The 27,797-nt window shown below is 42.0% G+C and overlaps 1 protein-coding gene across 2 annotated transcripts; it reads right to left on the reverse strand.

The window, feature by feature from the left end:
• Positions 1-208: 208 nt before the first annotated feature.
• Positions 209-23,382, reverse strand: crfa4 (cytokine receptor family, class I receptor 4). Of its 2 annotated transcripts, XM_080493011.1 has the most exons (9): positions 23,148-23,382; positions 11,886-11,995; positions 8,578-8,731; positions 7,183-7,352; positions 5,037-5,215; positions 4,785-4,938; positions 4,374-4,461; positions 4,208-4,277; positions 209-3,744 (listed from the first exon to the last, which is right to left on the reverse strand). In XM_080493011.1, the coding sequence occupies exons 2-9, from the start codon at positions 11,974-11,976 to the stop codon at positions 3,127-3,129; spliced, it is 1,524 nt and encodes a 507-aa protein (XP_080349137.1). In that variant the 5' UTR covers positions 11,977-11,995; positions 23,148-23,382; the 3' UTR covers positions 209-3,126. The 2 variants fall into 2 exon arrangements, with proteins under 2 accessions (XP_080349137.1, XP_080349136.1); XM_080493010.1 differs by lacking the exon at positions 23,148-23,382 and having other exon boundaries at positions 11,886-12,167.
• Positions 23,383-27,797: the final 4,415 nt, after the last annotated feature.

The following is a 27,797-nucleotide window of genomic DNA, read 5'->3' on the forward strand; positions in this document are numbered from 1 at the left end:
GACACCATGTGACCTGAATTAGCTGTGTCCTCAGAGGTAAAGATAGTTCAGATGACCGTCAACTCAAAGTTTAGATACACACAGATAAAAGGATTTGATCGTCTGGACAGTTTTATCTCATTTTCTTTTTCCTGATTCTTTTCGCTCACACGGTCGGAATCCAATCAAACTTGGCAAACTTTGAGGTACTTTTTTCATTCTTTTTATTGCATGGAAGTCAAAGTGCTGACGAGAAGAAAAACTGGGTGATTGAACGAGACTTCACGATAGAAGGTGAAAACACTTTTAAACAGGCTCAAAGCAGCAAAGAGGCGCTTAATAAATACTGACTGTGTTTACCACCAATCACTTTCCTCATGTCAATACAACGAACAACACTGAAGTTCGCCTCCAGCTCACAGCCACTGATTGAAAAGTGAAGGTGAAGATTGGAGGGAAACTTAAATTACAGCACAGGACGAAACTCTTGCTTTTCATTTCTTTAAGCTCATTAAAAGTGATCAAATACAGCATCTAAACAAAAGATATTGATCCCCACATGTACTCTCATTAACCTGCCACATGACTGAAGATCTTTTTAATTGAAGCCGTCAGCTGTACATTAGATTTAACAGATCGTTCAGTGTAACGTTGATCGGTACAGATGCTGTGAACATGTGAAGAAACATTCAGACGCCAGATTAGACAAATATAGATTTATATTACAATATCGAGCTTTGTCAGCTGCAGAACGCAAAATGTATCATGAAACATTTTCCGGTGAATATTTCACAAGGTAATATTTAGTTAAACTGCATGTGGTTTGGAAAAGTTGGAAAAATGTTTTTACTGTTTTTTTATCGTAGAATAGTCAGAAAACTTGTTTTACGTACTTTTTAAAAACCGCAGGATAATTCTGAATGACTGAAATAGTCTGGGCTCTGTTTGGATCCAAGCTTATATTACCTATTTAAACAGTATCGAGATGAATCCCTGAATGGATGAAGTTTTAAAGCTGTGTTTTATCCTGGTTCAATGCAACGATTCATCATTTCCAGTTTAAAAATAGTTAAAGTTAAAAAACAAAAATGTTGATGCAACATAAGAGCGAAGTGCTGTAAATGAAGATTTCCCCTCACTTCACTACTGAGTTAGAGACTGAAGTGTCGACACGTCAGAGGGACGGAGAAAAACATAGAAAAAAGACAGAAGAAGGCACAAAGAGAAGTCCAACAGTGAGGAAACGACAAAGCGACGGCACAAACGTCCCAGACTCAAGAGGTTAAGAGGGCGATGAAAGTCCATCATCAGGGTGAAGCTTTGCGTGAAATCGCTCCCTGATTAGCGTCTGAGCACAAGTTCCAGCAGGTCAGAGTAAAAACATCAACAACATAAATTATTGGTACCATCCAGAGCACACCTCCGCACCGCGCTTAGTTCTCCCCCCATAGTACGAAATCACTCCACTGGTGAAATGTTGGCGGCTCTTTGGTGCTCGGCGGTACTTTTGCTCGTCTTTGGCAACAGGTGAAGCAGGATATAATCCATCAAGAATCAAAAGAAAGCGCGACGGCGCGGCCAAGTCAGATCAGTTCAGCATGTCTGCAGTGTGAGATTGGGACTAATGCTGTGATCCGTTCGCCTCAGGCCGCAGTGGCGGGAAACAACCTTGGAGAATTCATGCTCAACAAACGCTGTGTGCATTTAGGAGTCGTTTGAAAGTGTGATAAAAAACATCAGAGCTGGAATGAGGACGTTTCAGAGTTGAGAATCTGAGAGACATTTAAAGGTTCACTGGTTTCTACAACAGATTCTCAGTTTTCAAGGGAAAGTTGTGTAACATACATGTGAGCTTGTGCAGTGATTTGTGTTTTGTGTTGAGAGTTTTTTTGGTTGTTTTGGACCCGAATGGTGATTAAGTTTTAGTCTTTTGCATTAGAAGGAAAGTGCATGAAAAGATTTTGGCAGGGACAGATAATCACATTATCTTGCAAAGTGTTTAATTGTTAATCTTTGAGTGGCGACGACAGTCCAGCTGACTTCCTCCTCAAGACGGACGACGAGTTTGGACATTCAAAAAGCCGGTGGCAGGAATACAACACCTTCTGATCACCTGAAAAATATCTTTCCTTTTGGTTGGATGTTCAATATTCATAAAATAAAGTGGATCTGTTACATTAAGACTGAAGCAGTCCTTTATAAAAATATACATCTGTTAGCGTTCAAGAAGTTATCGCTTCCTACTTTTATGATTAAATAATGTGTATCTTCTCTGGAGAAAGAAAACCAAGAGGCAAAAGATTGTGAAACCTCTTGGACGTGACGTAAATAAATCTCAGTTTTCATCTTCCTGAGCGAGAGGAGTTAATGTCTGTTGAACGGATGTGTTTTCACAATGTGAAAATGTGCACAGCAACATAAATCTCCTTTATCAGTTGAGAGAGAGAGAGAGAGAGAGAGAGAGAGAGAGAGAGAGAGAGAGAGAGAGAGAGAGAGAGACAGAGTGTATTTGCAAGGTATTTGCATTTACATTATAATCTCATTCATGTCCGGGATAATCCAATATTGCAGTAATGAGCTTGTGCATGTTAGTACCACCACATGTTTAATCATAGAATATCTAGAGAAGGTGAAAACCTCGTGACTGGAACACGGTGATATTAATATGGAAATGTGAGAGTTTTTATTGGCATTTATTCTTTTTTGTGAAAAACGCCTCTTCTGACCGACAGCTGGGTCGTTTCTGAGCAACTAAGATAAATAAAGAGAAGCGTTTCCATCATTTCCTGAGAGATGACCATGTTTGTGGAGGAGGGGCGACGCCGTTATCCCTCGGAAACACGTTTTCACATGATTGAAGTCATTCGTGAGTCCAGCTGCTTCTGGGCTGACTGATCATTGAATTTCTTTGATTCTTTTTTATCCTGAAATGTGAACAAATCTGTGGGCGACATGCTGTGCAGCTGCAGCTGCTTCTGCGTCCCAGAAATCAGTCAGAAGCTGAGGTCAAAAGGAAAACCGGGGAGCAGCACCGGTCGCAGTGACACAAGCAGACGAGGTACTCCAACAGTCTGGAGCTTTAAACGGGTGCAGAGCTTTCAGTTTATTTCAAGTGTCTGAACAGTTTTGGCTTCATAGAAACGTCCTTTAGCTCCTGGGCTCACCAGAAACAGGAAGCAGAGGCACCGCTGCTTCGCTCCTCTCCGGGTATCCGCCTTCTTTCAGCCCATTCTTCTTGGTCTGGTACTCCAGTAGCTTCTCCTCCTTCCTCACTTTGTCTGCGTCGAGCCTTTGAAAGGGCGTGAGGTCGTGGCAGTATGCCGGCGGCAGACACGGCACCAGGTGCACCTCGCCACTCTCGTTCATGAGCTTCACGCAGGTGTAGAAGTCCTGCGGCGAGCGGCTGGCGGTGAAAGCAGTTGGATCCTGAGCGGGGACGGTCACACTGTAATCCGTCCCCGGCAGCGTCACAATCGCCGGCTTGGGACATGGCGAGAGGACGCTCGGCGGCGCGGCGAAGGCCTCCAGAGGCGAGGTGCAGTAGGGCGAGACTGTCTGAGTGTACGGTGCCGAGCTCTGGCGGCCAGAGGTCACAGCGACCATCAGAGCTTCCTTCTCGCCATCTGCGGGGACGCCGCTGTCCTTCAGCATGGCGAGGTCGGCGCCGTCGATGCTGGCATGGTCCCACATTTCCTCTGAGTAACTCGGAGGTCTGAAGCTGTGGAAGTTACTGAAGTGGTGGTTGATTTGATCCAAGTTCCCCTTCTGAGGGCAGAAGTGGGGCAGGAGGAAGAGGAGGAAAAAGAGCATGAAGATGAGGGAGGAGTAAACATAGCAGAGGAAGAACTAATAGTAGGAAAAAAAAGAGGGAATTAAAGATAAAAGTAGAAAGCAAGTGCTTTTCTGCACCAGGAGCAGAGAGAAGTCTTTAAAATAATCTCTCTGGTTTTCATCCCTCAAGGCGCGTAGTGAGGCAGTGAGCTTTAAAACTTGATCTATTCAAGCTGTAGATTTGAAGATTGAACATGATGCATCAGGCAGCTTGTGGATTTAGAAACAACAAGCAACAATCACGGTCCATATGACATGTTCTCATCCCCACTTTGCACGCTTACATAATACAAGTGTATGGATTCGTTATGGAAGAATAGAACGAGGGAAAAGGAGCGCATGATTAAAAAGAGGGAAAACCCAAGAAAGCGGTAAAGCTGAACGGTTGAGGTCTTACCTTCAGGAGCAGTGGATCGATGCCGATGATCCGTGGCTTTGGAATGGGCGGCAGGAAGTACTCTTTCAATCTAAAGGTGGAATACAAAGAGAGGAAGAATGAAGACTAATGTCCTTCCAGCCACACAGAGCCTCTTTACAGTGACTTAGTGTGCCAGTTTTCTCACCTCTTACTCTGCGGGATGACACCAAAGGTAATCACCAGCAGAGCCACGACGCTCACGCCCGTCGCCAGAATCAGCACCAGGAATTTACCTGCACAGGTAAGACACTTCTGTCATGTCATTCACAACGGTGGCCTAATTGATGTCCTGGTTAAAGGCAAGCGCATGTTTACAGGTGAGGCAAAGGCCACACTGTCACTCTAATGAAAATATGAGGTTTTATAATGTTGTTGATATAATTTGAAACATTCAAAAAGGAAGAAATAATTGGTAAGTTATCTTGAAAGAAAATCCATAAGTCGAGCATTAAAAGCACCCGAGCTTTCAAAGTAAACGTCACTGTCTCTGCAGCAACAAAAACAACAATGAGGCTAAAATGTCAATCAGCCATCGTGGTCGTCATGGACACTCTACCTGCTGGCGGCTTGGCTGGGATGCTCATGGACAGCGTGGCGCTCCATTTGCTCCACAGGCCGTAGTTGTGCGAGCGGCAGCGGACTCGGACCATGTAGTCGCCGACGGGGAGGCCGAGCAGCTCGACACGAGGCTCTCGCAGAGGATGCTTCACCTACAAACAAACAAACCAGCATGAACGACCGCTTTGTGAGCACATTACATTTTAAGATGCCGTATTTTCTGGACTATAAAGTCAAGAGGCGTGCGTACCTTCCAGTTGTCGGGCTCAGTGACTCGTCTGTACTGCAGCTCGTACACCAGCGTGATCCAACCGTACTGCAGGTCCGAGGGCACCGGGTACTTCCAGGACAGCAGTGCATTGTGTCCCATCTCGTCCCCGCCGACGTCCGTCAGCTCGTAGGTCAGGTTGACTGGAGCTTCAGTCTGAACTATTTAACGCACAGATGCAGAGAGGACATGTTGGGAAATGTCAAAAATGGCCATCAAAGGTTTTATTTACTTTCTTGACCTCGTCCAGACTGGACAAGGAGGATTCAAGCTGCTCGATGTCTTTTCTTCAAACTAGTCACACATGCAGAGAATCAAAGAGGGTCAAGGTTTATTATAAGCAGCAGCTGAGATAATATCCTATTAAGAAAAATCGACATGGAATCCAAACCATGCGCTCTTGCTGTAAGACGTTATCTTTCTCTACAGTGGACTGGAGTTCAGATTCTGGATGAAAAGCGACTGAGTTCACTCACCATACGTAACGCTTGATGACAACGTGCCATTTATTATCATTCATGTTCATCTGCCTGTCTTTAACATCTCCCACTGTTTGTTTTTGATTATTTTGAAAAGATTTGGAAACACTGATTCACATTAACACATGTAACTGGGATTGTAATCTGCTAATCTTTGAGGTCAGAGAGGAGAAAGATAGATCCTCCGTTTGTCTACGACTTTTTTCACATCTTTTAGGAGGCACCGAGTTCAGAATAGCTTCTACTGCCTGCAGCCATTGTAATGCCATACACCTGAATGTCACATTACCTTTGTGGCAATTTCACTGGATGGGCCGCAATAAGAGCAATGCCCTCTAAACCCTCCTGAGAACAACAAAAGATCACAGAGGCAGACAGGCGGGGCACATCAGCCATGATTAAATCACACAACACTCTGCAGACCTACATTTAAACACTGTGATCTGCTCCAAATCTGCAACATCAGGACCCTAACAGACACTCTGGCCTCCAGAAATGAGATTAGAAGCAGAAATATCGGACCAAAGAAACCACCGACTATTACAGACAAATGTGACACAGGCCAACTGGTCGACTGGACTGACTTGAACTCTTTGTCCACTTTAAGGTCTGTGCTTGCATTTTTAGATGGATGCTCATAGTTGACACCATTAGATTATTGTATTTTTTTGCTCTTGGCCCTGAACTGGACCGCTGACTGAGTCTTTTCAAGGTTGTTTTCCCTTTTTCACATGTTGTTCTGTTTGTTCAGGTTTGTCCACGATGTTGAAGCTCGTCACTATGACCCTGAACACGCTGGATTGTCTTCTGCACTGTGAGAATGAATCAAAGCCAGAGTGCGTTTTATGCCTGGCTGCGTTATGCAGACACCTGCTGTACTGACTGCACATGTTTGAAGCACCACAGGCTGCACAGCTGCCTGACTGAACATGATGATGTCTTTTTTTATCCACAGAAACAGTTTTTAGTCCTCGGGGTCATTCTGGATTATGTTTCTACAACAAGACACAACAAAGTCGACTTATTTATTGATATGAAGTGGAAAGGCTCCTGCACCCAGGATGGATGGTAGGAGATAAGGTAGGCAGGATCAGTGCCTCAGTTCTTTAATCACATCCTCATATAGACTTGTATTCATGTGATTTTGTCTGATATTTTTGAATTGTTTCAATTATTTGTCAATAAGGTTTGTTTTTTTAATGAAACTACCCTTTTGTGACCTTTCATTTAATTGCACCGAATGAGTTATTTGAATTCTTCTCAGTGAAGAAATATCGTCACACAAAAATATTGCACACTGCAAAAAAAAAAAAGGCAATAAAATAAATGCATTTTCACTGCTATAATCACAAAAACTGTTCTCGAGCAGACGTGGGCGCCTGGTGTCTGAAGGGCCACACGTGGTCTGAGATGTCCACCAGCCAATTTCCTAACAAGTATGAACTGCTAGTAAAGTCATTTTAACCACATTTGTTATACTCTGTACTTTTAGTATTGAACAAGAATTTGGATAGAAATTTTTTATATTTCAGAGCCAAAATTCCTGCATCTCCCTGAGGTATTCATGCTTGGTCACAAGTTGCCCCTGTGCACACTAGTGTCAATTCATCCAAGTTGCCCGCCTCTGGCCTAGACTGACAGATTATTACCGATGTCTGCGACGTCCAGGCAGTTCTGCTGGGAGGTGTAGTTCCTGCGGCTGGTGACTGCGGTCACATTCATGCAGTAGATCTTCCATATGGACGTGTGGCTGCTGTCAAAGTGGCAGCTGTTGGGGCCCGCCGTCTCATAGTCTGGACATTCGTGGATGGGCCCTTTGCTGGAAACATCACAGGGAAGGGTTCGGGTAAATATTCAGCCACATGCAAACAGGTTCTGTTGATAGAAGTCCCTGAGATGGCGTTGCAAAGCTATTTTCAGTGGAGTCATTTTCATTTTATATTCAAATTGATTGGCATTTTGTGCAGAATATCACTTTGTTGTGTTACACAAGGCTGTGCGACTCCACTACGCTCACAAACAGTCAGAGATGATCTAATATTACAAAAGCATGATTTCGAATCTCCCCACAAAATAGCAAAATGCTGTTTTTCAGAGGAATTGAATGTATTTGTACACAGATACCAATTTAAGTGTAGATAATAATAATGAACATAATGGTTCTTTGCATCTTGAGCCTGGATATCACATTCCAACATATTGCTTTCAATGATCTGAAATGTGGAGGATTTAAACTTGCAACTGAAAGTTGCTCTGCCGTCCCTTTAGTGGATTGATGGCCCCCAGAACCAGCTTGGCACTGTGGCCAGCCACACTTCTGAATAGATATTGCCGCAGCTCATTTTTAGTCCTGCAGACAGGTGTCTCTTGCTTTTTGCTCGTGCATGAATGTATAATCTTTTGCATAACAACAAGCCGAATTGAATAAATGGATTGAGCGTAACAGTTCCAATAACATGAAACAGAAAAGAAGCAAACTGTCCAACAAGTCCCTGCTTGTGCTTGTTCTGTGTGCAGCAGGAGAGAGAAGCACCAGTGAACGGAGGCCACATCCGGTCAAAAGAACAATTCAATGCGTCCTCATTACTGTAACCGTTATGTGGGGCGACGGGTGTCCTTTTGAAGCCACGTGAAGCCGTGCACAGCATTGCATTGTGGCGCTGCCTGGAATTATCGACGCCCTAAAAGCTTTATGCAGAAGTGCTGTACGAAAGTTGAAAGCGGGATTAAACGGCCGGACTTGTATGACCCAGAAAATTTCAGCAGGCCTCTGACCTGGGGCTGATTTTACAGCATCAGTCGGGGGAAAGTATTAGGATTTTGTTGTTTTATTACAACATGGAAAATGCACAGGTATCAAATAAACCTACTAAATAAAATGATCCAATACTCCTCGCATACTGGTTTATTTGAATCAGGTTCAGTTGTGAACCATCTGTCTCAGCAGATCTTGTGTATATCAGATTGTTTTAGTTTTGAATACTGTTGCAAATTAATGCAAATAAAGGCCAATTCTGTCCTCATGTACACATCTGTGTACGTACTCTTTGTAGTAGGTGAGGACGTAGGTGACCTCCTCGCCGTCCGTCAGGTTGTTGAGCGGGTGCCACCAGCAGGTGAAGTCCTCCATGTTGGGTGAGCGGCAGTAGTAGATGTCAGGCCTTGTTGTCGTGGCAACTGTTGCTGCTGCTGCTGCTGCTGCAAAAACCAACAACACACAGAAAGTCCAGTGACTTCAAGTTGCTAACAACTACAGACACACAGGTAGAGAAACAGACACTTACCAAGCTACTTGTTTGGGTTAAAGTAACGTGGGAGAGAACAGAGAGCCAGTTTGAGAATCTCATCTTAAATTGTTTTGCATGACTCAAGTTAACTGTATGTTGCCTAAAGGAAGCTTCAGAGCTCACATTAGGGATTCATGGGAAATCTAATTAAATTTTTCTCTGAGATATAACAGAAAAACCATTGATGAGACTACAGTGAAGACCCAGATAACCAAGAGGAACAGAGAGGACATTCAGGCAGATGACCAAGCCAAAATAACAAAACAGAAAAAAACTCAACTAAAATAATCAATTCTCCCACTGGCATGTCTCCTCGGCCCCACTTAAACAAAATCAATTTGCCAGTATCTAACTCAAACATGCAATCTCTTTCTGATAGGCTGTTGATGTGGCGACTGATTTCGGGCAGCGTCTGAGAGCAGCAGGAGGTCGCAGACGAGGAGGATCTCGGGTGAAAAGGAGTGGCTGAAATCTGAACTGTTCGGTGATAGAGTAAATGACGTTGATTCAATCAGGATTATCCCCCGTAAACTTCACTGAAAAGCTTCATTTCAATGGCAAACACAATGAAGGAACGCAGGAGCTGTAAAGATAAATCCATTTTCCACAACAATTTCCTTAGCTTGTTTACACGGTGTCCTTGAGAGCCTAGAAAGGCGCCTTCAAATGAAATGTATTATAATTACTGTTATTTACCCAACTGAGGGAAGTGGAGTCGAGCACAGCCAACTATAGGTAAAGGTAGGTTACACTCTGGACAAGAGAAAGAAAGCACAGGGCTAACATGCAAACACCACAGAGAAAGGGAGTCCACTGTTAAACCCTACTGGACTGATCCGCAGTGTCAAACGTGGATTGATGGTTTTAGTGTTCTACAGTAACAGAGCTGAGCTTCTCTACATTTTGAGTGGGAATAAATGTTTAAAACTTATCAAACCGACTGCCGGCCAGATGAACACATGTTGCGCAACAGGCCGGCCCGGAGACAAGAGTAAAGAATGAGTCCATCATGCACTTTGGGTTTTTTCTTGCTGATTTGGTCTCCCAGACCCAGAAACCCCAGACGGCATCATTTATCTCAAGGGTACACAACACAAGAGAAACTAATTCCCACTTTTGGATGAAATACTTCTATCTTTTTATTTTAGACCTTTTGACTGCATTACTCTCCATAAGATTGCAGAATAATCACTTGAAAATCTTAAATATGACCGAATAAGAGTAAATGGACCTTGAGTTGTGAGTCAAAGTGCTGAAAACTTCCTAGCCTCAGTGTATTGACTTCTCCCGTGTTTGTTCTAACGTGCCACTTCAAAAGATCTCCGCTGTCGTGGGCGGCGAGCGGTAATCTGCCACAGAATGCACGCTGCTGCAGCAGGGAAACAAAGGCCCTGTGTTTGCTGTAAGGAGCTCAGCGAGCTGCGCGGCAGGGAGTTTCTTATCGACAACTACCACTTCTCAGAACCCGAGAACGACAGGAGACACGCTGGGCTGCAACAGAGCTGGACACTTGGACACCTGCAGCAGATCATAGCAGCCAGGGTGAAATGGATTTACTGCCGCGCCAACTTTATTTTTAGTCAGGCAGGAAGTCTGGGAGATTTAATTGCATTAATGCACCAAGTCTTGAAAGAAAGGAGCAGAGCTCTCATGTACGTCTCACGATCTCTCTTGGTTATTACATGTGGTCAGGAAATTGTGTTTGAGCGTAAAAGTCTTTACTGGAAACATTATTTTTCTGTCAATAAACCGCAGAGAAATGACACCGGAGCAAACAGTCACATGATGCTGCTTCTCGCTGCTACAGATGCTTTATGTCAAAGCAGAGACAAACATCTGGAAATAAAGCAGGACACACACACACACACACACACACACACACACACACACACACACACACACACACACACGGTATCAAACTAATCGGTTGTGACATTTGTCGAACCCACTCCCACTGCCAAACGCATCGATAAGCGCTGAGGTGGAACAAAAGGAGACAAAACTTCGCTTCGCTGAGATCCAGCGAAGCGTTACGAGTGATGGAACCGTCGTCTCTGTGCTGTGAGGCAAGTCGACAGCCAACTTGCGGCTGCAACCAATCCCTGTCCGGGTTTGTCCTGTGCTGCCCGCTCACTTCAGGCTCGGCAGGTTTGTTTCTGACCCTGGAAACACTTTGACACTGATCCTGGATCAGATTGTGAGCTTCTTGGAGACTCGTTTTAACACGAGACGCTCTGATCCTGCTGCTCAGGTGCAGATAAATTTAGAGAAATGGCAGGTGAGAACCAAAGACATAAACAGCCTCTCTTCTGAAGACCTGGGAGAGATGGAATCTTTCTCCCTGCATTTAGTAAATGTTAAACACCAGAATGAAAGAGATTTTTATCAATGGCTCCTAATTTAGAACCTCTGATTTTTATACTCTCATTCACTTTTATTCATTTGAATTTAAACTCTTTTTTTTGTAGCAGATAAACTTTCAGGGCGAGCTTCAAATGGTGTCAATGAGACAAAATAAATGGAAATATACTGATTCCATCAGCTTTTAAAATGACTTCAAACAGAGTAGTTGAAATATATGCGATTTGGGAGAAAAAGCCAATAATCAAAGCCACAGGATGTACGTTAATATGGATTGTTTGCGGTTTGAAAGTGTGTAAAAACAAATATCAATGATGAGCTTAATGATCACATTTTCATTGTGTTGAGGAACTGAACAGATCAGGTAAGTGGCATTTACATTCAAACATGCTGTTGGGCTAAATTTCCTAAACATGTTAGAGAATAGAAAAATAAAGAATTAAATGAAAACAGGCATTTCCCGGGCTATGTTCTCTTTTACATATGGTTGTATAATGTTATAAAGTCTATATAAACTGCATAAACAGAATATTAAAGGAACTCTTTAAAGAAGCATGTTTCAGCACAGAGGCTGGTATCAAATTACAAGCAATTGTAGAATAGCAGTAAGTAAAAAGCTCATTTCAAGGTTTTTTTGATAGAAAGCTCGTAGAATATACCATAAAAATAAATAGAAATCAGTACATATTGGCTTCCACACTGACCATGGTGATGTCTTTCTTTCAGCGGTCCGCCCTGTGCAATGATCCTGCTGCAGCTCAGTGCAGGAAGCAGACAGAGCAGCAGCCACAGCATCCTGCCGCCGTTCGTCAACCTGTCAACGCAAAGAAACAAACAAACATGAGCATGTGTCCCCACAGCGCTCCAGTCCACTCCTGGGTGGTTATTACAGCAAGATGTGAGGCGTGGACAGCTGGGTGTTTAAACAGTGTAATAGAACGGTGGTGAGACTGCCCTGAAGCGCCACACTGAACAGTGGAAAGGCCTCTTCCAGTCATGGGACCCATCACAAGGGATGAAACTCCCTCCCTCCTTCCTCCTTCTCACTTGCCCCCTTCTTCCCATCAGATCATCACCGAAAGATGACGCCAATACTTTATATTTACAAGTTACGTCAACATTGTGATGCAACACGGAGCTAAGTATGTAAATCTTCACCTTCAGGAAAGACATCGAACTGTCCAAGATATAAAAGGATGAATGGCGACTTCCGTAGAATCTCTTAAAAAAAAAAAGCCCCAAAATAAAGTCATGCAGAAATAAAAGAAGATATATTGAAGCCAAGAGCATTGTTGAAGCACTGCGTGTTCAAAAGTCTGCGATTTGGTGGCTGTACAGATCAACGCTGAACAGACAGGACGTGTTAACTCCGTCTCAGACACGTCAGACCAGGTCAGACCAGGTCAGACGCTCACCTCAGAGGTCGTCCTCCAGTAAATAAATGGAGCGGCGGCGCCTGCTGCTCATTAGTTGGTTTAATGCTGATCTGCTTAAACACTGAAATTCATTTAACTAATCCATCAATTGTACTTCTCTCTCACAATTATTTTTCACTTCTTAACGTTAAAGTTTACAGGTCTGTTTGATTTCTGATTTGATTTCCTCCTTCCAGCTTCTTCTCACTCTTTAATATTCTTCCTCAGTTTATATCTTTTTATCTTCTGTTACAGCACTCTCATTTCTTCTTTTAATATCTACAGTTATAATATTTATATTTCCTCAACAAAAAATGTGCTAGTTTGTCCTGATTCTGGACGGAAGATAAAGCATCTGTGATAACTTCACCTACATTTTAGTTTGACCCAGAAATTTTTTTTAAAAATCTTCAAGAAAAGAGGGACTAAACTTCATCCGTCTTACAACTTCTTCATCTTTTTCTTTCTACATGATTGTTTGAATCTCTCCTGGTTTTTCTTCCTCGCCAGCGTCAGCAGACGTAAAACAATAAAAATAAATCTGTCAACTCTCAGTATAGAAACCGCCATCAAGGCTGGGTGAGCTGGTGACAGTAATGAAGTCACACGGGGGGCTTAAGGGCTTTTAGGTCAGTTCTCATGAAGTGAAGAGCGACACACCAGCAGCGGCAGCAGGAGCGGCAGCAGCAGGAGCAGCAGCAGCAGGAGCAGCAGCAGCAGGAGCAGCAGCAGCAGCAGCAGCAGCAGCAGCAGCAGCAGCAGCAGCAGCAGCAGCAGCAGTGTCCTTCTCGAATGCTAAAACAGTGAGCGTGGCCAGTAATCCTGACCTTGATCTTGCATGAGGGGGATTACAGTGAGGACTTATTGACCACCCTGAGATGATCCCCACACGCCTTAGCACAAATGATGATCCCCCCCCACCCCCCCAAAAAAAAGCACAATTGTCAGTCAAGTTAAACACAATCAAACATCTGAGAAACCCACTTCTTCCAAATCTTTAGACCGCGGTTAAAACATTTTAAGTGCATTGAGGGATTTATATATCCATCATCTCTACCCACTCAATCCAAGTTAGGATTACTGAAGGTTAAAGCCAATCCCATTGGGTGAAGACGATCCATCATGGACAGGTACAAACATACACATTCACACCTACAGATAATTACTAACTGATCTCACAGGAGGGGGTGAGTCAGGGAAAACAAAAGCCACAAGTCGTCTAGAAAATGGAAAAAAAATTACTTTCCCACTCAAACACCCACCTACCAGCCATCTTCATGTGTAATTTCAATACTGATATTTTCTACTGATTACAAACAACGTGATCACAAGCTGTTGGTCCTCGGGCACATGATCACTTTCAAACTGCAACGGTTTAGTGAGAAAATCTCCACAACTTTGCCCAGATTAGCAGAGCTGTGCTGCAGAGAGCGGGGCGGCTGTCTGACCACTGTACAGTCCTTCTGCGTGACTAAATCACTAATTGCTTAAAACGACTAATATTTTTGGCGCCAACTATTGAGCGGGCAGACGGCCGAGTGATTGGGCGGCAGACCGCTTTCTAAAAATAGTGGGCAGTGGAAATGTGACACTGGTTTTCTAAAAGTGTCCCCAGATGGAAAACTATTGATTTTGCAATAATGAAACCAAAAAGATCTGAAATACAGCGTCACAAACACTGATAGGTTAATTCAGTTTTAACACATTTGTTTATAGTAATTGTGTTAATCAACTTATTAAATATATACATGAATACATAGTGCTTCACAATGACAGGAAGACTTGAATATCATCATTATTATTCTTATTATTACATTTTTTTTGAATGGTGGTGTCAGATGAAGTCGGCACACATTTATTCTGTGATTGTCTTTCTGAATACTCAAAAAGGAGGTCAAACTAAAGAAATCTACTTTGACTGGTGTTGTATATATTATTTTCGAGTAATTGTCTTTTGTTCCGGGCTCCCCAAAGGATCTGTAGCAGATTTGTACTTCTCAGTCTTTCAGAAAATAGCATGACCCAAATCCAGTTTTCAAACAGAAAACACAATGACGTCGGCTGGCTCTCTGGGGCATTTCCACAGTAGCTCTGAGTGTGTTTTCATTTTGTTGCATCTCATTGAAGGTTTGTGTCCCTTCGTGCCTCTTCTAGGTGGAGTTCCACCACTTTGTGGTCATTTCCCATCACTGTGCAGTTGATCTGCATCTCGCTGTGCCTGTTTTAGGTCAGATTTAAATATTTCATTTTGTTCCTGCCACCATTTGTCCCTCATTGTTTTGTGTCCTTATTCTTCATTTTGTAAGTTTATTCTTGTGTTTAGGTGCCCTGCACTCCTTTTGTAATGACATTCCCTCCCTCACAGAAACATTCAGATAGCTGTTGGGGAAAACCCTCAGTGAGTGTCATCATGTGACTCTGAGCATCCGCACTGTTGTCTTTCCCACACTGTGATCAGTCAACCTAGTGGGGCGACAAAAACTCAAGAATGCCTAATTTCGTTCAATCGTTCACGGTCCAGGGTCACAACAAAGAGGTCTGACGCAGCTGCTCTGAAAACGTGAGGAATCTGTCAAGGTTTGACGCGTCACTGAAGATAATTTTCCTCTGATAACAAGCAGCTGGATTACAGTCTGCAATCCCCTTTTACTGCCTGTAAATCCACAAACACTGGATATGCAGGTGTGTTCTCTGAATTACAGCAACCTTTACCTCCAACATGTCTCAAAGTCCATTAATGGTGATAAGACACAGAACCAGATGCACTTCAACATACTTGATGACTCCAGCACCAACAACAAAATGATGTAAAGGTGAGTAGCTGCGGCAAAATTCACCTAAACAGTGAACAAAACAAGAGTCAACAGCAGAATGAGACGTTTAGCACGGGCAAACCACACATTCAGCTGTGAGGCTCAACACACAAACGCATGTTCCTCGTCATTTTGCCACAGCGGCTTTAAAAGAAAAATAATAATTTACTGAACACACACAACAATAAGTCTTTTAATAAACATTCTTGCCCCCTCTAGGGGAGGCTCACCTCTCATATCGCTCTGTATATAACTGTGGGCGAAAAAAGCAGCCATTTTAATCTATTTTTAGTGAGGAAACTGAGCTTTAAACGAGTTGCATATAACAAATAACACCTTTTACTACTGTTCTTGCAAAAAGAAAAGGAGCGAGCTCCGGCTGCAACCACCAGACTGAGAAGTGAGCGCAGAGACCATCTCACACACACACACACACACACACACACACACACACACACACACACACACACACACACACACACACACACACACACACACACACACACACACACACACACACACCGTGCAGCAAACACATACTGCACCACTCCCACCTCCCTCCTGCCCATTCAAAATGCCTTATTCAACTGTTACCGCGGCGACTGTCTCCCCAGGAATTACAGCAGTTGATCGATGGCGATCAGCAGGAAGGATGCAGAAGTTGACAGATACATCAATATTCTTGCTTTTGCTTTAAGTGGCGTGTTTAATCATCGGTCAACCACTTCATTAACGCACGGCGGGAAACAGCCACCGACGAACATCGACTTTGATTTTATTTCCAGGCTGAAGTGGGAAAGTAAAGTCATTACACACCGACAAAGCACATACTAGATTGTTAGTTCTCTGCTGAGAGGGTACAAACACCTTTCAAGCAGTGAACTGCATTCAAACTGTGAAAATTATAAAAAATTAAGAAGTAAAATACTAAAATAAAAGTTACTGTTTATATCTGTAATTCTACTGTTGGACCGCTTTTCTACATACACAATAAAAATCGTAATTTTGTCACATTAAATAAATGTATAGTAACAACTGTGAACAATAAATTTACTAAGCTTATTGGTAGCTTTACGAAATGGCAAATAACTAAAACCCTTTTCTTCTGTGGCTGTGTGTCAAACATGAATGGATGCGAAGGACAAAAGGAATGGAACAAATGAAAACAGCACAAAGAGATCGATATTAACTATAAAGCGACAAAACGGAGACATAACATCCTAATCACGATGCAGAATTAATGCAAAAACACAAAAATACAGCAATGTGACACAGAAGGACATCGGGCCAACTTGTGTTATTTTACAAATGAATTCTGCAGAAGAACAATGAACTCTGGTCATTTTCAGGTCATATTATTGATATAATGTCCTATATGTGAATGTAAATGATTGGATGCAATGTGACATGCTTACAGTTTAAAAATGGATAATATCAAACATGTTTGAAGGTTATTTAAAGCTAATAGTTAACTGCAGGGATGTAAGCGTGTGCTGGCACTTCACCTCGTTCAAAGGTCCATAAATACACGAGGTTTGAGTGAAACATGTGACTTTGTGGCACTTCAGCCCAGGTCCAGTTTGAACCTGCACAAACCGCAGCGGTGACACGGCACCGGCTCGGGGCTGCAGTGAGTCAGGCCTCTAAAGTAACTTCACTTGTTTGCACTAACACATATCGAGTGGCTCGATCCCGCACAGTGAGAGCAGTCGCTCCCTCGGGGGGGGGAAGCTGTTCAAACCTCAAGGAGGTGAGAGAACAGAGAAACCTCCTGTGTGAGTCAACGGGACAAGAAAAATAGTCGGAAAATAAAGGATTGTAATTAACTTTCCAACAATGGAAGTCCTATAATCAGCTGACAGTGTCAATAATTTTTCTCTCCTTGTAGTCATGCAATTTAAATGAGAAATGTTTTGCCATTTTCACACTTTTGTTTAAGATGAACTGCTTTTTTTTTTCTGTTTGTCCCCACATCAGAAGCTTTGACCAGAGTCACGAGGTGACACAGGTTGACACACACCGCAATGGCGCCGGCAGGGATTATTGGCTTTCCGTGTTAAATATTTTTACCTTGCGGGAGCCCACGAGCAGCTTTTTAAATTGCATTAAGGAGTCACACCAGAAACAAACACACAAATCTCGTAAAGACAACGTGACCTGTGAGTGAGGGACACACTAAAGCCACAACAACATGAACAAATCTGCAAAAAGAAGACATTAAAGTCAACAAAATGACCACTTGCAGAAAAAAAAAGACAAATAGTCGACATGAAATGAGAAAAGATGAAGCAACAACCAGCCACAAATGTAAATACACATAAAAACACAACTCCAAAGACAAACAAAATTGACTGAAAAATTCCACAAAATCATCGACCAAATGCTTGTGTTGCTTTGATGGTGAAACTCCTGACACCATCAGGATGTCTGAGCTGAAAACAGCCATCAATTAACAACAGAATACTATAGAGACGTATCATCACACATAATGACCACAAAGACTCTAAACTGTCCAGAACATGACCTTTGGAGATTTGATATAACTTCATCACATGTATGAAGCCTGACAGTAACTAACAGTGTGACAATAACCTGCTCCATTCCCTACACTGCTGAGAAAGACAGAAACTGGATTTAAATATCATGCAGCTATTGAAGTGTACGCAGCATCAGGTGTGAAAGCCTCTGATTAACAGGAGTGAGCTACGGAGGGAATGAAAGGTTTACCTCCGGGAGACAGACATTCAAAAGCCATTAAAAATGTGCGATAAGGCTTCTTTGGGAGAGTGACGGCTGCTGCCTCTTCCTGACGGCTTTACAGCGCGTAGCTGACCTTTAACAAAAAAAAACTAATTAATTCCTGAGTCACAAACAGGAAAACATTTGTGGATCACAGAGATTCTCAGATCTTCCTGCTGAAACCAGTTTAAGTAAATATGACGTCTGCAGTCTGAATGCCACAAACTTCCAATAAATAAATTCAGTTCAGACCAACATCTCTACCTTGTGGTACAAATTAAGGCTTGCAACCTTTTTTTTTTATAAATCAACTCATTTTTGACAAACAGTTGTTAAAAGCAGCTCTGATTTCACAGAATACCTGAAAGTGGCTAATGGCTTTTGGGGCTTCGGAATCACTGTTATGACAGTGAACACCTTCATTTATGTCACATTTCTAAATTCAGAAGACGACTACTAATAATGTGCAAAGAAACCCACTCAGCCTTGTTAAACCCTCTATAAATGAGTAGCTACCTGGCACCTGCACAGTCTAGTTCCAGTTCCACAATATTGTAGGAGTGAGAAAAGTACTGGCTGAACCACTTTAATGCAGAGGGTCGCCCTAAGTAGTTGCATTAACGGATCGATAAACTATTAGTCCTGAGCAATGAACAGTTTCTCCTCAAAAATCGTCAAAGCTTCAAAAAAAAGCCCAACTCCTGAGACAACAACTTCTGTGAAAACACCAACCGGTGCATTTTTCAAACTCCCCAAAAAACATGAAAACTCCACATAAAGCAGGGATTTCTTGGTGAAATAGGAGACTGCTAAAGAAAACAGAAGCTAAGAGCGTACAGTAAATCATCCAAGGTTGAATGTTGTTCGAATGTTGTGATTGTTGTGAAGCAACGACGGCCTCGCAGCTCCGGGATGTTACAGTCAGCCTGTTGTACTTTGAGGCCTCGACTGTAACCGTCATGTGCAGATAGAGCGGCGATAAGCCTTATCGGGAGGATGCCCGCTGCTCTGGAGCTGCATTCCAGCACTGGTTGTAGGACCAACTCATCACAGCGCCTCAGGGTGTACACACACACACACACACACACACACAAACAGGCACGCAGATCTAAACAGACAGTAGAATTCAATCCATATGGAGTCAGGCGTTAAATTTGGCAGAGACCCTGCAGCATTATATAATCCTGCGTGTCCATGTTGACGTGTTACTAATTAACATCCTCGGATGCCATATCACGGACACACGCATAATGACGACGGCCAGAGGACAAGAGTTCATTAGATAGAAGGGTCATTTAGGAATCGTTGCACATCAATCTGAAATGCACAGGAAATGAGGATGATTATTGTGCGGCATATCGGATAGTTTTCGTGAAAAGTAAAATAAAATAAAGACAAAAAAGACATCTCCATCAGGGCGGATATGAATTCTTGTCTAATCTATGAGCAACGTTCAATAATAAAAGATGAGGATGAATTATAATTCAAGGATACATCGATGGCCGGGTCCATCCAAGTGAGCAGAAAAAAAAAATCCGTTTTGCCAGCAGGCGAGCAGTAGCTGGAGCTACATGGAGCAGGAGTAACCAGATTAAATATAGATCTGATCAAGATCACGTAAACATTTGTTTTGGATGCTTGAACTGATGGAGATTACTTTGTAAACACAACATTGGCTTTCTGTTCTATCATAAGAGTGTTTCTCTGATATTCAGATTGAATGAAACACGACAAGCTTGATTACAAATCCATATTCAATACTGACGGGCGCTTTACCTATAGCTGGTCGTGGGATCATGTGACATCACAGTGCAAAGCATTGTGGGATTGATCCAGTGACTGAACCAGATGTTAATCTTAAAATAAACCCACAAAACAATTACTTGACACACGACTGCGGATTTTCAGAGATCAGAGACAGAACTGCAATAGTCTTTTGTCTGATGTAGCTGTAATCACACAGTCGTTCGGTGCTGCTGAAACCGATCATGTCAAGCCAACCAGACAAAAGCTCCTTTGTTTATTATCAGGTTTCTCTACTCCTGTTATCGCTTATTGTCAAACAGATTCTATATTCTACTGCTGGATGTGATGAGTTTCTGTGTTCACATGAGAACTGACTTCAGCCTGGGTTGAGTTCATATGCACAGTATACATGTTTTAGGAGAAGGGATGAGTTAGCATTAGTCTTGCTGGATCTGAAAAATACATAAAAATGGTTTGAAAAATGTCATTTAAAAATCCTGCCTTATTCTATATTTTAATGGAAATGGTTGTTGTTGCCTTGTCGGCGCCTTACTGTTTAGTCTTTAATGGTTTTGTGCTTTAAAATGATTCAGTACGGCTAAAAATGAGTTATTATATTTACCAGGGAGTTTTCTATTGATCCATTTCTGAATAAAATAATGATGAACGATGTGGATCAGTGTTTCCTGAAGCCTGAGATTATGACACGTCTTCTTGTTTTGAACACAAAACAGTTCACAACCAAATGATTCACTATATTATCATGCTAAACTGAAAGAAATAAGCTCAAGTAAAAGGCTGAAAGAATTGTGTTTCAGCTGAAAGAGATCAAAATGCTCATTGCTTATCATTTTGTTCCTCGGCTGATCATTCATCAAACCGTTTCAGTTTGTGAGCTTCAGTCTTCTCTGCCCAGCATTTGAGCTTTAACATGCAAGTAGGTCAATTATCATTGAATGTTCGTGAGCACATTTCCTTTTACAGGCAAAATCAAGATGTCTGCAGCTGTTCTGAAACGACTCACGTAATGAACGTATGTAATGTTCAAGGGCATGTGACACCATTCGCTCTGCAGATCAACGTGGATGAAGTTAAACAGATTTTCCAGAGCAGAGAGGCGACAGGAAGTAATGTACATGACTGATAACGTCTCGATGCAAGTGCTGGCGTTCAAGAGCATTTATTGAAATAGTTGTTAGTTCAAAGATGCCATTCTATTTTGGAATTGGAGGCTTTAAAGGCTGCAACTATAGGGGATATTACACTGAAGAAGCATTTTCTGGGTGCAGGCCTGAAAAATTTGACAATAAAAAGTAGAGTCACACACAGAAACCTCCTCAGATTGCAGGAAATTAAAAAAAAAAAGGGTTATGACATTGTTCAGTGGTTCTTCTAAACATCTTTCCATCTGAAAAATATGGAAACTCTTTCTCTGTAAACCATTAATAATGCAGGAAACATGTCCTGTTCACAGCAGTTAAATACAAAAAGTGGCTAATCATTACAGTTCAAAATGTTCCCACAGAAAACCTGACTTGTCTGTTCACAGAGCAGTTTAGTCTGAAGACTGATGGATGGAACCGTGTCGCTCACTCAAGGACGTCACGGCAAAGACATGAACTCATGTCAAAATGACAAACACAAGATGTTTCATGTATTGTAAAAAGCAAAAAGAAGCCCAGTGGTGGTCTTGGGTTTAGAGAGGCGAGTTTTCGATCAGAGGTTTGCAGGTTTGAATCCCACTGTTTAACGGTTACTACTGTGGGTCCTTGAGCAAGACCTGTGAGACCAACTGCTGCCTCAGTTTGGTGGAAAATCTAGTTAAAGTTAACTGGGAATAGGATTAGTTAAATGGAGAGAAATCATTTCCCAGAGGGCATTGATAGAGCACACTTTCCTCTTCATTGTGGTTTACCGAGTGGTTCCTGGTTTGAGATCATTCTTTTTGAATGGTTTTGAGAGTGCAGCTGCTATTGGGCGAGTGTTTCGACTCGTTCTGGATTGTTTTCGGACAGTTGTTGGACATTTCTCAGAGAGGTTTCTGTCTGGTTTCTAACTGTTGTACTACTTGAGATCAGCCTGGTTTCTATAACTGTTTCAGGTTGGATTTGAACTGGCTTCTGAGTCTGGATTTCAGCAGGGTTTGGAATAATCATAAAATCTGGACTTACCCGTTTTATTTTAGTCTTATTTTTTTAATACCCGCTCTCACAGTCGCGTGATGTTACAAACTCTGAATATTGCTGTGTTGTCAGATACTTGTGTACATGTTGTAGGAGTGTCCGAATACACACATGCTGCCATTCTTATCTGCGATAACACATGGGGGCACTGAGAGGCTGGACGGGACAAATCCACCACAATTCAAACAGGCAGCCTGAGAAAGCTTTGACCTCAGAGTTCTTAAAAAGATGTTTTAAAAGTTGATGAAAAAGGTCATTTGGATCAGTTAGTGTTAACAATAGCAGAGTCCTGTCTATACAACGTTCAAAAATTATTCATTTCCATCCAGCAAAAGTACTTATTGTGTCTGTAAGAGAATAAGGGAATAAATAAGGGAATGTCAGAACTAAACAAAGAGAAAAACTTACCAAAAACAAGAAACAAAGACAATGACTTAATGTATTTGAGGAGTTGGAGGTATTGATTTAGATGTTTTTTTTTACATGAAGTGACTCATTTCAAGTCACATTGCAATATTCATAAAAAGACAAAGTAAATCACAATAAAGTCTTTAAATTCCATAAACCTGTTGAACTTTTACTCAATTAGTAATTAAGAACATGGTGCAACAAAGTGAATGTTAAAGTGTTTTGTGATAGAATTACCTGACATGATATAAATGTTAAACCTCCCCATTTCAAACATTTATTCCCAGTAGCTATCAAAGAAAACTTCAGTTTGACTGAGACATGAAAATGATATAATAAAAAACTGACCAGGTGTCAGTGGGACACTCTGATGTCCTGGATACAGTTTGTCCATCATGTCTTGTTTCTGTGAATGAATTTGTGCCAAACTAAACAAACTTACCCATGTAATTATTCCTTTATAATGTAGTTTCAATCATAAACAGTTTTAATGTGACTTCGGATTATTTAAGAAATAAAACGTGAAGCAGGCTCACACTTTGTCAGTCGGTGTCGGTTATGACCAGTTAATAATGCAGAAACTTCACGGAACGAGGTCACATTTACAACTTTTTCCGTGGCGTTGAGCACCTGTGCAGCAGATTAGACCTGAATCGTCTTACCTCTAGTCCCTGTAAACCGCTTGGAGAGCCGCCGGCTGCAGCTGTTGCCGCCGCCGCTTCACCGCCGTCTGCCGCGGCGCGCTTCGTCCCGCACAGAGCCGTAGCCGACCGGGGGCAGAACCTGGACAGACCGGGCCGGGTGGAGGGGAGTGCAGTCCGGGCCGCAGAACTCCGTGCGTAAAGTTCGGAGCTGCTGAGAGCGCCGATGCTCGTCGCTGCGCCGCTCGGTGCGTCTGAGCCGCAGCCTCATCTGTAAGGTGCTTTTCTGCTTTTCTTCCACCTGATCCCGCGTCATCAGCCAACACCAGCTGGAGTTGTGACCTCCTCCTCCTCCTTCTTTTCCTCTTCCTCTCCTCTCCTCCTCTTCCTCTCCTCTCCTCCTCATCCTCCTCCAGGAAGCGGAGCAGATGAGGAGCAACATGTAGGGACAGGGACATTCACACACATACAAGTAAAGTAAAACAAAGTGAAAATACCTGAAAAAATATATAAAAAATAAAACCCCGCAAAAAACAGCAAAAAAACAAAACAAAAAACATTAATGAACATTTTATTCCTCTGAATCATCAAAACGCATAAACACTATAAACAACACCTGACGCTGAAAAAGTGTTTATTTGTGAGTATATTTAAAAAACTAGTTCACTTCATGGGAATTAGTTTATTTGTAAATTAGGCAAAGTTTAGATTAGATTACAGAAATACAGTGCAGAGTAATATAACTTATAAGAAAACCATGTTGATGTTATGTAAAATGTTTTTGATGCACTATGTTCTGAGGGGTCAAACTGAACATCTTTTCACTAAGTGAAATTTTACAAGCTTTTTTTTATATTTAGGACTGTAAGAAGTGATGATTTTTTTAAACCACAAGACATATATTCTGCTTTTAAATAACATAGGAGTGCACATGGGATCCATTGGAAAGTATTTTCAGGAAAGCCTGGAGCCTGCGGCCGTGCTGGCAGCCTGACGTGATGTGTGAAGGAGCAGTCAGCTCGGATCAGCATTAGCTCGGCCCCACTGAGACTCAAATAATCAGATTATTCTCAGGAGCAGCTTGTTTGGTTGAGGGCTCCCATACTGCCGGCCCTGCAGTGTGTGTTGCTGCTGGTTTACCGTCTCCCTGCTGATGTTTAACCAATGAGAACAGCATGACTGCCCCTTCCAGGGAGGAAGCATGACTCAAATTAGCTCGAGGACATCTTCCCCTGAATGATTCATGGAATGGATCCAGATGCTGAGACACAGCGACAGAAGCGACCGCGCGACTAAATGAAAGTTGATGAAAGCAGAAGGCGGGTTGGTCTAAAGTGTTCTCCAACCAGCTGCAGTGCGGACATGACAGCCATTAAAGAGACATTTTAGAGTAGTTGCAGTTGTACAGTAAAGTTACATAGAAGCTATAAACTCACTCACATAGACAAGAAAGAGATTAGCACACAGACAGAGAAATAAAAACACTAAGTTCACATCACAGTAATACTAATACCTAGTACAGGCCCGGTTGTAAAACATTAAACTGAGCTGAATATTCAGATAGAAACAGGACCAAAGTGCAGAAGTACAGTTTATTGACTAATATCTCATATACTGGCTATGGAGTGAAGGTAACATGGCAAAATATGTCATACATTTATTCATGTTGGGGTGGAGGGGAACTGAGGCTGATCCCGGCGGATATTAGGAGAAGAGGAAGGTCAATCCTAGACAAGTCGCCAGTCCGACCGTGACAGGGCAAACAGAAACGTACTCTTACCCAGTCCTCAAGTAACCCAACAAACCTCCATTTGGATTGTGTGAAGAAAACACCAGGAAAATACACACTCATACTCACAAACATGTACAGTGAGGTGAGAGTGCAAACCACCAACCCAGCGTGTGGTGCGAGACGAGCGAACACCAGAGGACACATTTTACTGCACTAAAATAGAACGGTTTTGAAAACATACAGATTTTTCTGAAAGGATCTTTTATTGACTGAACTCAGGCTCTCGGCTCGGATCACTTCAATGTTTATCTGTTCACTTTCACCACATGCGACCCTGAGTTTGTGGACAGCAACAGCAAATTCGGGTGTGATTTCATTGACATGACACTGCAGCAGCAACCAAAAGCTTCAAATGAAAGAAACAAAGAGGAGAACACGGGTCAGAACTGTCACCTTACAGCTGGAGATTATCTTTTTGTTGTTGAGTTGAGTTGTTGAGAATTGTGTTGACGTCTTTATGGTCAAAATCCCAATGTGGCTGCAAATCAAACTGGATTCTCGTGTTAAATTCACCTTAAATCCAGACCAGAGGACGCATATCCCCAGAGTGAATACTGGGTCACACACCAGAAAGTTCTGGGTAGTTGTGTTTGCTCCGGCAGCACAGGGCTCCCAGCGCACACATCCAAAAGAGAAGCGGCATCACGACGCGGCACTTTGTGATTATGCATTGTGAAATGGGTCGGTGGTGATGTCACAGTCGCTATGCTAGAGATTTAATGTAATCCCCTTCCCTCAGATTAGGAAGGAAAAATCACTGCGAGGCCTTTTGTGTAAATTACACACCATGTGAATGTTTCTTTAACCTTCATCTCCAGCGCCAGCTCCCACAGTATGGCGAGGAAGGAGAGGGACTTCACTTCTCAGACCCTCTATTATAGCACATCAAGTGGAGATTCACCATTATTCATTATTACACTGCATCAATGCGGTTGTAATCATGAGCGAGGCCCATTGGGAAATCAAATCAGGAGAGACTTCCACAGACCGAATATACTCATTATACCAATTACTGTGAGCAGTACGAAAGGTATTCATTAATATTTCCTTATGTTCCATCCATTCCCCACTCCTATTTTAGGTTCTATTCATCCCCTTCCATTATAGCTGCCCCCTCCTCCCTTGCACATATACCATCATTCAAGGCTTTGTCACACAATTACAAGACATCTCTACATTTATTTGACCTCACCCTATCTTAATGCACGTTTTTATCCTTGTCGTCCCGTCCCTCCTCACAGTTCCTCCTCAACCCCGCTGCGTCCTCGTTCTCCAGTTCACCGGGACTATAAGAACAAATACAAAACATATGAGAAGCACAGCTGGCATGTTTAATTTCAACTGAAACCTAAAACCTGATCACTATGAACATAAAGAACTATATTATTAAGTTCCAGTCAACACAGAAATATGTGTGTGTGTGTGTGTGTGTGTGTGTGTGTGTGTGTGTGTGTGTGTGTGTGTGTGTGTGTGTGTGTGTGTGTGTGTGTGTGTGTGTGTGTGTGGGGGGTATTGGACTGATTCTGTCATATCTGGTGTGTGTCACTTTGTCATTATCCTTGTTGGGTCTGAATAATACATTTCCTCCACCGGCTCCCACAACCATCTGTTCACTTGTTCAAGACGGGAAACACACACATAGATGTGCAGTATAACCTCCCCGTCATATCATCTCCAACTCCACATCACTGACAGAACTGAAGCCACTTTCCCTATTTTTCTTCCAAGCAACTGCAATTAAATAAAAATAAATAAATCACCCTTCACTAATAATTATACCATTATCTTAGATTGCTTTCAAAACTATCTTATATTGTGAATAAGTTTCGATGCATACACTTACAAGTTGTCAGACGTGTGAAAGCCATCCTCCTTGCCACAAACAGAACAAAGAAATGCTTTAATTGTGGAAAAACCTCACACTTTTCTTTACTTGGGACACCAAAATAATTTGACCAGAACTTGTGGTTGCAGAAAAAGATATTGTTTTTGTTTCCGTTTTAGAATTTTGGACTCAAAAAAGTTTCAAAAGTGTTTGTTTTTCTGAAGATATTGATTTATTCAGAGTCTGAATTGAGTTGAAAACTTTAGAATGTTCTTGAGATGAATGTTTGCGAGTGAATAAGTCCAGAGAATTGTAGATGCTTGAAATGGAAGCTGAATTCCTGATTTTCTGATTCCATTTTCTTCTTTTCTAATCGTCATTCATTATTTCCTCATTAAGTTTCCAGCCTGGAGTGTCACTCTGTATTATTTCTACTAGGGGGCAGTGATGCGTCACATTTGTGTTTGTAGTTCCACGTTGACACACAATATTCATATAAACCAAACAAATGATAAAGAGTGGAATTAGAAAAAAAAAAAAATAATAATAATAATTATATATAATTATATATAATTATATATATATATATATATATATATATATATATATATCCTGGACACAACAGCGCTTTTCTAGCTCACTAGTCCAGCATACATGTCACTCTCTATTTTCAGATTTAATGTGATGTAATCACCTACGTTTAATCCCCTGGACAATCAGCAGTGATCTGATCGACTATAATCCAGGGTGGAAGCAGGATTTTACAGCCATGCAATTGTGCTAAAGTGCTTGAGGTTTACCTTAAGCCACAGAAAACTTTGAAAGCATGACTTTGGAGTTTTACAATTTCTCAACATACGTCTCCATCCAGAATGTTTCATTTCCCTGAAGACTTTTCTTTTCTTTTTTTTAAATAAAGGTAGAAATATTCGTTTTTGTCGCCGCTATTCAGCTCGAAACAGGAAGCAATTACTGTTCTGTTTTATTTGATGGCCTGATATTTACCACTTCCCCAGGTAAAAGGACAAAATTTCATCATCCAGTATCAACTTCC

This window comes from Lipophrys pholis, assembly GCF_963383615.2.
Source record: "Lipophrys pholis genome assembly, chromosome: 23".
Taxonomy (NCBI): domain Eukaryota; kingdom Metazoa; phylum Chordata; class Actinopteri; order Blenniiformes; family Blenniidae; genus Lipophrys; species Lipophrys pholis.

Excerpts from the sequence above, each read along its gene's own strand:
- crfa4 (XM_080493011.1), bottom strand. The coding sequence starts at position 11,976 with ATGCTGTGGCTGCTGCTCTGTCTGCTTCCTGCACTGAGCTGCAGCAGG. Across the intron at positions 5,216-7,182 it reads CCTGGACGTCGCAGACATCG|TTCAGACTGAAGCTCCAGTC; the intron begins GTAATAATCTGT and ends TGCGTTAAATAG. Across the intron at positions 4,939-5,036 it reads CTGAGCCCGACAACTGGAAG|GTGAAGCATCCTCTGCGAGA; the intron begins GTACGCACGCCT and ends GTTTGTTTGTAG.